Source organism: Phoenix dactylifera, unplaced genomic scaffold, assembly GCF_009389715.1.
Source record: "Phoenix dactylifera cultivar Barhee BC4 unplaced genomic scaffold, palm_55x_up_171113_PBpolish2nd_filt_p 000046F, whole genome shotgun sequence".
Taxonomy (NCBI): Eukaryota; Viridiplantae; Streptophyta; class Magnoliopsida; order Arecales; family Arecaceae; genus Phoenix; species Phoenix dactylifera.
Genome location: NW_024067669.1, coordinates 1700958 through 1713851, shown reverse-complemented (window position 1 = coordinate 1713851; position 12894 = coordinate 1700958). Strand labels below are relative to the sequence as shown.

At 38.9% G+C, this 12894-nt stretch overlaps 1 protein-coding gene across 2 annotated transcripts; it reads right to left on the bottom strand.

The window, feature by feature from the left end:
• Positions 1 to 7649: 7649 nt before the first annotated feature.
• Positions 7650 to 12229, bottom strand: LOC103711741 (3-hydroxy-3-methylglutaryl-coenzyme A reductase 3-like). 2 transcript variants are annotated; one of them, XR_604825.4, is made up of 5 exons: positions 11108 to 12229; positions 10210 to 10391; positions 8906 to 9252; positions 8128 to 8445; positions 7650 to 7896 (listed from the first exon to the last, which is right to left on the bottom strand). XR_604825.4 is itself a non-coding variant. In XM_008798013.3 (4 exons), exons 1-4 carry the CDS (start codon positions 12061 to 12063, stop codon positions 8206 to 8208), a joined length of 1725 nt encoding a protein of 574 aa, XP_008796235.1. In that variant the 5' UTR covers positions 12064 to 12228; the 3' UTR covers positions 7659 to 8205. The 2 variants fall into 2 exon arrangements, 1 of the variants encoding a protein (XP_008796235.1); XM_008798013.3 differs by having other exon boundaries at positions 7659 to 8445; positions 11108 to 12228.
• Positions 12230 to 12894: the final 665 nt, after the last annotated feature.

Here is a 12894-nt window from a genome sequence, read left to right as displayed (position 1 = left end):
GATCCATACGTAATTCAAGTGATACATACATACATACATACATACATACATACATACATACATACATACATACATACATATATATATATATATATATATATATATATATATATATATATATATATATATATATATATATATATATATATAAATTGATCTTCTTTTCATTTTCAATACCACTCTTGAGTCTTACAATTAAACATTCAATAATTTTAATTTTACATGATTGATCCCATTACAATATTTCAATCATGCAGTTAATTAACAAAATTTTTGTGATAAATCAAATCAAAGTGTCATATGTAAATTTATTTTAGAACTATGGCATCTATTTGTATAATTAATCTTAAACAAATATTACAAAGTATAAATGTTAGTTACCCCACAAATGTCCTCCAAATTAATAATCCAAAACCACATCTATATATCATATCAATGTTACGATAATATTTTAATATTAATATTTAAAAATCTCCAAATTTCAAAAATTTCTTTCTAAAATTTTTAAAAATTCTAAAATTCTAGTGTTTACACTAATTATCGTTATAACAGAAAAAAAGAGCCACCAACCTTTTTTTTCTTTCTCATTCTGTCACAGAGCTGGAGGCAAGAGTTGATGCAATAAAAACTTCTTAAGGCTGAGCCTCAGCGATATAAAGAGAGAAAAAAAAAGAAAAAGAAGAAGAGGGGAGGAAGAGGCAAGAGTTGATACAATAAAAATCTCTCTGAGGCTCGCTGAGAGATATAAAGAGAGAAAAAGAAAGAAAAAGAAGAAGAAGAGGAGAGAAAGAGAAGAGAGAGCGCGAACTCTCTCACGCTCGTTCTTATCCGAGGGACCGCTAAGGCAGTTCCCTCAATGAATAAGGCCTGAACCGAGGGGACAAGTGAATTTGGGACTTGGGCGTAGATAACGCAATCCCTTATAAAAAAAAATATTTTAATTGTTTTTTACTAAATAACAATTATTCTTTTGCTAATTCAGCTTTTATTTAGGCTTTTTGAGATTGTTATAATCAAAAATAAGAAATGATATAATGATGCAATTTGCTTGGCTCTATTCACCAAATCAAGGTCTCTCTTCTTCTCTGTTAGAATTATTGTAGAATTATTGATTGATTTGTAATTGATTATGCCAAATATAGTCGGCCTTACCAAACTTCATCAACCTCCTCATACTATACAAAGACGACTACTATACATTGTAAAGACGAGCAGAACTATAATTCTCTTTTCTCATTTTTTTTTCAACATTCTCGCTATAGAGTTTTGAGTTTAAAAATGTTATTTATTTAGTTGGATGGTCATATAATGAGTTTTATTTTGTTGTATAACACTAAATCATTATCTGTTTTTCCAAGCATAATTTCATGCATGTGAAATGGTTATAATGGCCATTACTTTAAATTTTAGATATATTTTGAAGAACCACCGAAAAAGATAAAATCTCTCATCCACTAAGAAAAATTGCTGAGGAAAATTATATAGACATCTTTTAACTTTTCACAATTTGCGCTTATCATCGAAATGTTTCAATTTTTTCAATTAGATTCCAAAAGTTACGAATTGGTTGCAACATAGCCGAGACGTCCATCAGAAAGCTTGCTGACTCAAGAACTCATTCGTCCTTGAGCTTCGACTTGTTGACTTGGTTCCTTAAAACCTATTTCTCTGGAAATTAGCCCTCGTAAGGCCGACAATAAAGGAGAAGACTTCCGAGCTTTAACGTCGTCAATTGCAATTATGAAATAACTAATGTACCCTCGGATTTTCATTTCCGTCAAGATACAACTCCTTTTCTAATCTAGCAGACGAAGGTATTGATGGAATTTTATGTCTAAAGTTATCTCACACGACAATGACATGTTTACGGGTCCTCACAGAGATAGATGCTTGGGCTATATTGCAACCAAAACTTAAGTTTTAGGGTCTAATTGAAAAAAAAATTAAAACTTTTGGGATGCAAGTATAAATTGCAAAAAGTTGTAGAAGTATCGCTGTAATTTTTGTAATTATTTAGCTTAGTATGGACTTTTACGCTTATCAGTTGGTTCTTATCAAAACCTAGCAAGGATGTGACATGGGTACTTGACCAAACTCCCAAAGGGAATAAAACATGCTTGACTTTTATGTCGGTTAATTTGGCTCAAATCAATTATAATGGTTTTGTCGTTGAACCTAAACCATGTACACCAAAAAGACCGAGGCTTATTAGTAGTTGTGCTAGAACCAAACATGAGCCAATTAATGTCCTTTTCGAACCTTCAAAATGAATAACTTTCATCACCTGAGCAGATATTGTATAAATAAAGAATTCAAGAGGTGATAATGTCAAAAAGAATCAATTCTTAAAACTATATATATAAGTTTCCAACTCATAGCTTTAATAAAATGCCACCAATATGCTAACTGCTCCTTCACCAAGTCACAGGACTGCCTTCTTTTAAAATTAGCTGTACGTATTTTATATGCGTTTCCAATCATTAAATAATATCTGTTTAGGAAATAATGTTTGAAAATAAGAAGGTGCTTATTGTAACTAATTTTTTACCATTTTTTATGTCAATAATAAGATATTTTATTGGATTAGATTTCAATCTTTGTCGGAAGCACATTGACATATAAAATTAGAATGTCTTTCCTATTAATTCTTAAGATGATTGGAAGCAACATTATCCAGAATACATAAATATAAACATCTCTGCTATAATATCAAGTCTTGTAGGCTTGTCAAACTATATATATATATATATATATATATATATATATATATGTTAGTAAATTTCAATCTCTTTTTTAAATAAAAAGCAAGTGCTTATAGAACTATTATTGGAGAAATTAATGAAACAAGAACACTTCATACCTGACGACTTACAGTACCACTTTTTTTAATCCTTGATGGGCTAATTAGATAACCAATAAAGGGTTAACCTCGGCATTGTTTCCAACACTAAAGCAAGCCTCGATAAGTAAATGGATGCTAAAGCATCGGATGACAACTTTTCTTAAAAAAAAAAAGGGGGTAATGGGATTTAGTTCTATGAGAACTGTTGAGAGATGCCTTCCTTTTTCATTCCCCACTGTCGGAATTTCTAGTTTTCTTTTTATTTTTTTTGTGTGCTATGACTGCTTTTGAAAGATCTTGATTACCCTGTCACAAGGTACAAGATTTCATATGGCTATGAAAGAAAACTAGATGAAGCTTTTATTTTGTTCTAGCAAGATTCTATAAACCATGAAACCCAAGTTAAGCTAAAAAAGAATCATTCCTAAATTATAAGAAGTAATTAATATGAAAGTTCTTAGGTCAAGAAGAGAGAGAGAGAGAGCAAGGGTAGCCTATTGCCAATTCCTAAGGAGGTGGCTACTTGACCTTGATATGGTAGCATTGCACACCCTGATATTAAGCACTATCAACTGGATTTAACCATTGATTTTGTAGGTGATCAAAATACACAGGTGGGGAGGGAGTGCCATGCTGCCCATTTCACCCTAAGATGAGTGTGAGACCATCACAAGCTAATATTTAACTTGGGTGCCCTTGAAATTGCTACCCTCCTCTTGGGGTCAATGTGAGACTACCATGTACCAATTTTAAGCTTAGTCAAATCTCGGATAAACATATATCGATTCTTAAGTTAATATGCTAGTGTTTTAATTTAAAAATGCTCCTTAACTTATGAGTCATTCTTCTAAAGTCAAATGAATGATGTCTATTTGATAGTAACCCAAAGTTACCATTTGCATTTACAAATCATGTCCACCAGGTACAATGTCATTATAGTGTTGCTCATAATCTTATGTTGCCATTGGATGCTTTGGAAAAAAATATTTAACAATAGTAAAAAGAGATGTGCATATAATTGAAATAATAAAATATTGAAGCATGGGGGCTACAAACCAACAATAATTATCCGGCAAGGTTGACACTAGTATAGCATTTCTATATACTAATTTATGAGCTCAAAGAGAGCAAGTTGTGCATTTCTTAATAAATAGAGCGGCGCACTTAGTGTCATAGGCGGTGAACCCATGTGCTTCCCATTGTCTGCCCTTGTCGTATTCTTCAGTCCAATCCATTGCATCGATCTAGACAAGATCCCTGATTCGATTACTTTAATTGAGCTGACTTTAGTGTCATACCTAATATTTTTAAGCAAACTATATCTATACTTTAATCCATAAGATTAGAAATGATTGCACCCCCTTCCATTGCTGGTCTTAATCTATGACCTAATGTGGGTGTTTCTTAGGGTGTTTACTTTTAAAAGTTTAAAGAAAGCATATAACTTAATAAAATATATAATTTAATTAGGTAGGCTTATAGTTTAATGAGCCTCACCAAATGATCAAGATGCAAAGGCATTTAAAGTTTTCAATTTAGAGACGGACGGTAGCTTGGAGGGCAAATCTAAAGGTGCCTCCGGGCATGTTAACTTAGATGTGATGAACTTTGTCCGCCTGATGGTGTGCCTAATTCATAGAGCTATGTGTGTCAAAAGGACCGTACAGCTTGAGCTCAACATGGGCTCCACTCAAGAAGAAAAGCCCAAATTAAGCTTTATTTGAAGCTAAACAAACAAAGCTTGAACCAACAAAACAGGCTCAAAATTAATTTCAAGCCAAACCAAAAATCAACCAATTTGATGAAACCCGATTCAGTAAGTATCTAATATACTTAAATTATGCATTATACATTGTATATATGATAGATCATTGGATTAAAGTTTTAATTGATGTGTTCTTTTATTTTTTGGATCAATTAAATGCTAATTTAAACCTAAACCAAACTTTGAACTAGAATTTGAAATTAGAAATCTAGCTTTCATTTAAGCTTGAACCAAGTTTCACATAATCTTGAGCTGATAAGGGAGATTTATGTTTGGCTTGAATCAAAATTGAGCTCGAATTGATTTTAAAGTAACGGTTAACATATCAAGCTTGCTTTTGGAATTTAAGATCGAAAATTAGTTTCACCCCAGATCAAGTCCAAGCTCGATCAAGCTTGGCTCATTTACACCTCTTAGAGCCATGCAGTCTATGAGAAGGGCCATGAGCTGCCTTAGAAGGTCTGGGTGGGTGGCATCATTGCCATGTGGAGTGGCATAATAGGTTGGAATCATCAAGAGCCATGTAGATATGGCTTGTGGTCATGGGGCTCAGAGATGTGTTTGGGCTCAATGGTTTAGATGGAGAAACTCCACAGTCATACCAAGTGGGAAGCTCGCAAATGGGACCCAAAACCTACGAAGAAACGGAGTTGCAGGGTGCACCAAGAGTTGGGTCCAAAAACCCTCCTGATGAGGTTAGAAGAATAAGTTTGAAGCCAACTCATTTATCTTACATTAGCTCATATGCAAGTCATCAATTCAATTAGAACTTCACCTATCAATTATATATCTTTTTCTTTCTGACATTAAATTATATATTGTTAGAACGACAATATAAAGGCCATGAGGAAGGTACTTTCGATCAAACGTCAAAATAAAATAAGATACAACAGGAGACGAAGAGAGTGAGGAAGGGAGGAAATTGAGGTAGAGAAGAGAACATGACAAATCGATTCATATGTCTGTTTATTTGATTTTCCAGCAAATGCCAATCTGGTTAGCAAGAATTCCTATTGTTGAAAGAGGCCGGCGAACTCTTATGTACATCATATTTTCTTTGGTATTGCTGCAATTGAACAGGGTGTTACTATCTCTTACCTTCCCTGATAGTTCCATTAATGCTTTTATGTATATATTATTTCTTAGTTTGCTAATTCAATGAATTCGTAAAATCTTTTGCATATACAGGGAAGCATAACATACAATTAACTAGGCCAAACCACAAAGAGTTAGGAACTTGCCTACGAAGAGAGAATCTCTTATATAAGTTTTAGCTCTCAATATTTAAACATCCCATTAGGAGACATTTGGAAAGATAATATCGATTTATCTATTGAGATTTGAGAGTACTTCACCAAATGTTAAGTCTCTCTCTCTCTCTCTCCATCTATTTGTCTATCTATCTGTCTGTCTGTCTATCTATCTACTTATTTCTTTGGATACATATGCTAGGAAATTTAAACACTAATAAGTTGATCCCAAGCAGCCCGAATCGAAGACAGCTTTTTTGCTTTCTTTCTTATTTCGACCCAGATCAGTTTGAAGGACTGAAGTCTAGAGGTGACACTTGCTGCAAGTTTAGCTGTGTTTCAAAGTTTCCTGGCAAACCTACAAAGTATCAAGATATGATCAATGTTTTCCGAAACAGTAAGGTAGAAGGGACAACCATTACCAACACCATTTAGCAAGATGTGATCCCTTTTCTCTTCAAGTAACTTCCCCAGTGTGAAGGCGGTTTTCCATTGCCAGCCAAAGTAAAATCCTGAACTTTTTTGGGATCAAGCTCCTGAAGTGCAGATACTAGTCCTACGTTGTGGATGGATTTATAAATGGATTTGACCGAGGATATTTTTTAGCTAGTCCAACATCAACTTGGGATATCAGTATTGTTGTCTGGCACAACTAATTGTATCAAGTTTCCTAGATCTATTAACTCATCCGGTTGGAAATTGGTTGAGAGGGAGAGACAGTGATAGGTTCCATGGTCTCGAGTCCTAGGATTAAAGATGGCTGACCTTCGCATCCTTGCGATTGCATGCAGAGTACAAGGTAGGGTACAAAGAAGCCAGGGTTGCCTCTCCTAGCCAAAAATTAATTGTTTCTCCATTTACCATGGTGTGGAAGATGCCTAAGTAGAAGGGATTCATTGCTTTGTTTATTCTTTTCTAGATGGGCATGCTTGTCTAGGATTTTTAAAGACAAATGTTCTGATTGTGTTGTGAGACCCAGAAATCAATAGGGCCCATTGAAAAGTAGGGTTAGAGATGAGCCACCAACACCATTTAGCGAGAAGAGCTCTGTTGAAATCTGCAGGATTTTGACTCCCATGCAGGCTTTCTCGTTGCCAGAATCTTCCGAAAAGATACATAGATTCTCTAAGTAGGGATCCAATAATCTCTTTCCATGCCATAGCAAACTTCCACCAGGTAGAGAATAGTTCTTAAGTTTTCTGAAAGCTTGCATCTGAATTCCAGTGCCAGATACGAAGCTATCCCACTTTGGACGTATTTGAATATTTCTATAAAAATGGACTGAAAATTTCAGAAGAAAAACCAATCTTTGATTTCCTCTAATTCCTCCCTTCCACCATCGGCAACCGCATCAAAGTCAGTCGCCACTGCCTCCATCCAGTTCCTACAGAATTGGACTGAAAATTTGAACGAATATTTCCACTTAGTTGGATCCCTAATACAACATCCCGGAGGAAAAAAACCAGACATTTGATGCCCAACTCATGCCCCCCTTTGGCTACGACAGATATTTTAATCGACTTACTCGAAAGACTTCACCTTGCCGGTCATAGACATTCAAGATTAAATTCAGAAAAAAAGGAAATCCTCAAATGTTAGTCATGCCACCTGTAACTCTGTAAGGAACAACGTATGGCTCCTTGAACCAAGAAGGGCCTGCTCAGCTTAATGAATTTGAACAGAAAAGCAAAAGTTGCCCTTGTGTTCATGCTGTGCACAACCAAACCACCTTGCCAAAGTAGCACCATAGTCCCTGTGCTCTTGTTTGGCTACTCATCAGAATCTTGCCTACTTTTCATATAAATCCAACACTATATTTATTACATTTCATTTATTTTGCAGTGTAAACTCATCCACCGCAGTTCCACAGCAACAGATCCCAAAGCAAAATTACGTGGCAGGGAAGACAACCTCCAATAAGCCAAATACAAGTAGATAAAATAGTTTTCAGCAGCAGCTCCGCTGGTGGTTATTGCAGAGGTCGCATGCACAGGAAATACAACAAAAGATGACTACTTCTAGCCATGCAGTACAAAAGCCTACAAAAACCATGGAGGAAAGGTTGATCACATCACATTGGTTAACAGGAGAAGGCATCATAGAGAAATGAGTCATCTCTGCTGCTAACGAGTGGCAAAGGGTGATTGATCCTAAGCACTGCTAGGTGATAGCTGACAAAGTACAAAATCCACATAAAATAAGAGGGAAAACGAAAACAGTCTTTATCTGATTCGGTTTTGCCTCTTAAGCTACTTATGAGGCAGACTAACCTTTACTGCTCTGCGTCTACTCCCCCGTAGTGACATTCTTCGGGGACTTTTATTTCAAGTTGTTGAATTTTTATCCTTTTAGGCAGCCTTGGATACATCTTTGCTGGATCTGTTGTACTTCATGTGGCTCTTCACGAGCTGGCCCGCAGCAAGAGCTGACAAGAGAGAGAGCTCTCCAGCAAGAACAGCACCTGCCACAATGGCGGCCAGAAGCCTAGCATTTGCTCCAGGTGATTCCAGGTTTGCACCCTTGACACCAAGTAGGTCCAAACAGGCTGCCTGAGAGGCCAGCTGCGTCCCACCCCCAACTGTACCAACCTGTATAAAAACAAAACAGTATTGAACTTTATATATAAATGGCGATACAGATCAAGCTGCGCACAGAAGTAATGAATTAATGCTTTTAAATGAATAAGAAACTCTCTTCCCCCACCAAACTCAAAATGAAGAACCTATAAAGCTCAAACAAACATGACATATAAGGAGATAAACTAAAAGAGGTTAGAAAAAGGGATCGTTCCTAATAGTAGGAAGAACGACAAATCAGATTTCCACGTGACAACATGGTTGTGCATCCTAAGTTCAGGTGGCGTTGTCAATAAACACCATAGAAACCAAAAACTTGTAAGATCTAATAAGTGACAGAAGAAAGTGAATTTTCAGCCAACTAAAACACTACCAGTAACGATGGAATTCAAAGCAATTTGCAAGGAGAGGAGATAATTGCAACAGATAGATTGATCAATGTAAGAAAGGAAGGACGGGACAACAGAATTACCTCAATGGATGGCATGGTCACAGAGATGTGAAGATCCTTGCCATCATTCACAGCTTCCATCATGGTGATGCAGTGAGAACTCTCCACATTCTGTGCGGGATCTTGGCCAGTGGCTATGAAGACGGCAGACACGATGTTGCTGGCATGAGCATTGAACCCCCCAAGAGCTCCAGCCACAGCAGATCCGGCAAGGTTCTTGATCATGTTGAGTTCAACCAGCACTGGCACGGTGGTCTTGAGAACTTTTTTCACAACCTCCTCCTTGATGGTTGCCTCACAAACTACCGATTTGCCCCGTCCTTCAATCCAATTCACAGCAGCCGGCTTTTTGTCAGAACAGAAATTACCTGGTCAGTGCCAAGAGAAACATTAGGAATCAATAGAAAAGCCAAACTAAAAATGGGCTTCCAACATTTTCAGTTGTCCAAAAAGGTACTTCATTTGACACTAGCTGGGTTGTTTCCTTTTCAACTTCCATATTAAATGACATTCCCATGAGCAGAGCTGCAAGTGAACCACATAGACACATCACCTAATTGGTAGATTGATATCTCCAAAAGTTTGAGGTCCATCGCAGGATAATATCAAGAACCATGAGATGAACAGATATTGACAAAATAATTTCAACCACATGGACACAAACAGCTTCTTAATAGCCAGACCAAAATCTCCTAGATCTCAAGGTTAGCGGTCGGATACAAGCCCCGTGACATAAAGATATACCAAAAACATACTGTTGATATGCCAACAAACTTTTGCAATCTCAATCTGACATTAATGAGCTACATGCCTGGACCCATGCCACAACTACCATGAAGCAATCTCACTTAAAGAGATTCAGCATAGACACTGGTTGTAAAGTATAGGACTACAACTAGAGATTGACAGGTTCCAATTATATAGGAGGAAAAAATCTGACATATTATGTTTCAGCAGTCTAACATAAAGATAGATAAAAGCAGAGACAAAAAAGGGTAAACGTGAGCATAAAAACTGAATTCTACCCATCGCATGAGATTTTCTTGATATATTTTCCCCTTTTAATTAGTTGATCACATAAGAATCATAGAAAGTGAAAATCACAAGGTGCCTTGCTCTAACTACAGTCAGGTATCATAATCAGTAACATGGGGAAAATATCTAAAGCAAATTCTCTAAAACCCCAGGATTATCGTCCGGTCTAGATATTGGTTTAGAGTTCACTCTTAAGTTGTTCATTTGTTTCTGATTCAAACTAAAAGAAATTTAGACTCAAAAAAAAAATGAACAAGTGCTTAGAGCTTAGTCAAGGCAAAAGATCCAACCAGATATGCTGATCACATCCATGTCTGGGAAGTCACCCTGCAGATAATCCAAGACATTCTGGACACCTTTTGACACCATGTTCATCCCCATCGCATCTCCAGTGCCGCAACTAAATCTCATGTAAAGGTTCCTCCCAGCAAGCGCACACTGAATCCCCTGGAGCCTTGCAAATCTGCTGGACCTGCGAATATTTAGAAAGAAAATAAAGGAGATTTTAACCTCTAAAATGCAAGAATCAGCTCAATATAAGAGGAAACATGTCAGCAAAACGAATCAAAAATTTTAGAACCCATTAAAAGCTTACCACTTAAGATTCTTCTTTTCAAAGTTATATATCATGCAAACGGTGTGAAATGAGAGGGAAGATTCGTTTTCCAGCACAAACTTGCAGTAAAGAACGATGATAAAACGCTTCACTAACATGAAAATCTTAAGCCAGCCTTCATGGTAACCACAGAAAACCAATAGTATATTATATAAAAGAAAACAAACATCAACAGAAAGTACAAGCATGTTAACGTTAAGTGATTCCATAACTCATATAGAAAAGATTGTAACAAAGCAAAGAGAGAATAGGAAATTGCTAAAAAGCATATAAAAACCCAGTCTTGATTAGGAAAAAGGCAACAAAAAAGAAGCAAAATAAGAATCCCACAGAAGCCCATCGACGAACACAACACAGACATCCCCAACTACAACATTCGGACACTTAAAAATGACGAAGAAACCGACACTAAAGAGATAAAGCCGATCTTTTTAGCTATGGCCAAAAAAATAAAAGAACCCAACTCCTCTCAAAGCAAGATCCAACTTTTAGTCAACAAAACGCGAAAGATACGCAAATAATCCAAATGCCGCAGCCGATCAAAGAAAGAAATGGACGAAAGAAGAGATTACCTGTTGAACACGACAGCGAGGGTCTCGAAATTGCTCGGCTCTTCCACGAAGGCCACGAGCTCCGCGGCCCTCCTCGCCGACGGCAGCCTCACGGCCGGCGCCCGCGTCATCCCGTCCCTCAAAACCACGCTCGCGGCGCCGCCGGACACCGCAATGGCCTTGCACCCCCTGTTGGTGCTCGCCACGAGGCACCCCTCGGTGGTCGCCATGGGCACGTAATACTGCCTTCCGTCAAGCAGCAGCGGCCCGGCGATCCCCACAGGCAACTGGACGTATCCCACGGGGAGCTCGCAGCACTGCCCTAGAATCGCCCCGTAATCGAATCCATCGAGCGGAAGCCCTTCCAGGGATCTTCCGGTCATCCTCCTGAGCACCTCCCGTCGGATCCCAGCGGCGCGGCGGCAATCTCTGAGCTTGGATTCGAGAATGTAGGAGGGGGTCGTGCCGGCGACCACGGAGGAGATGATCTCCTCGTCCTCCTCGGTGACGGCCTCCATTTTCTCCGGTGGGGTTGCGGCGTCGCAGAGGAGGGGACAGGGGGCGGGGGTTGGGGCAGCGGCCGGTGGGGTGGAGGCTGCGGCGGCGTGAGGGGCGGGGCAGAGGAGGAAGTCCTCCTCCTCGTCGTGGGAGGAGACGACGGACTGGACGAAAGCGATGCCGAAGAAAGAGAGAAGGTAGATGAGCGAGCCGACGAGGCCGACGAAGGCGAGGATCTCGGCCAGGCCGACGACGTGGAGCGGCGTCGAGGAGCGGATCTTCTCGCGCCACCGCCGCATCAGGAAGACGAGGGAGGCGGCGAAGACGGCCGAGAACAGAAGATTCGTGTGCCGGATGGGGAGCGGGAGGGCGTCCGACGCCAGGACCCGGGAGGCGGCGCCACCGCCGGAGACGGAGGAGCGGACGGTCTCCGCCGGTCGGGCGGCGGCGCTCTTGGGGAATCTCCGGCGGACGTCCATCGAGACAGAGTCAAACTAGAATGAGACGAGAGGCGGAGACGTGGAGCACCGCACTGCGCTGAACTCGGAGAGCCCAGGGAAGGGCGGTCGTGCTTTTAACGGCCTGGGGTGGATGGATACGGAAACCGTCGGTACTTTTATGTTTCCGTATAGATATTAATGGCTGGGGCAAAATCGCCTGGCCGCTGGTGAGCCGGGCGGCGTCCGATGGCAGTAGTCTTGAAATTTGGCTAAGGGTGTACGTTACTGGAATTTGATATATTATATAATTTTAAATAAATTATAAAATATAAAACAAACTCATGCTTGTGGCTTTCTTAAGAACATTACGCTTATATGCAATATTTTGTAAAAGCCCCTACTTATACCTATTTAAATTGGTAGCATTAGAGAAATCATTTATCTATTGTAAAAGATCAAATTATCTCTATAAAAAATAAGGCTCCTCTTTCACTTTTCAAAAGCCTTCTTTTCTTCAAAATTAAGCGTCTAGAGGTTCTTTCCTACTTATCCAATCCACCACAAGCATCCCTTCACGATGAGCAACCAACAACAAGTTTTCTTTTCAACTGACATATGACGACGAGCATCCTTCCCAACCAGTCTCTATCATTTTTGATCAAATTTTGTTCTCGCTTTCGCTCATCACATCATAGAGATCGAAGATGCCGGTGTATTATTTGCTGATTTTGAGTTCTATCTGTCAAATACTGTAGATATGATTTCTTAATGTTGTTGTCGTGAATGAGAATTCTTATATCTACATATGGAGCTATAATAGCTCTGGCAACCTATCATCAAAAGGAACTAAATCAATACATGCGTGAGAAC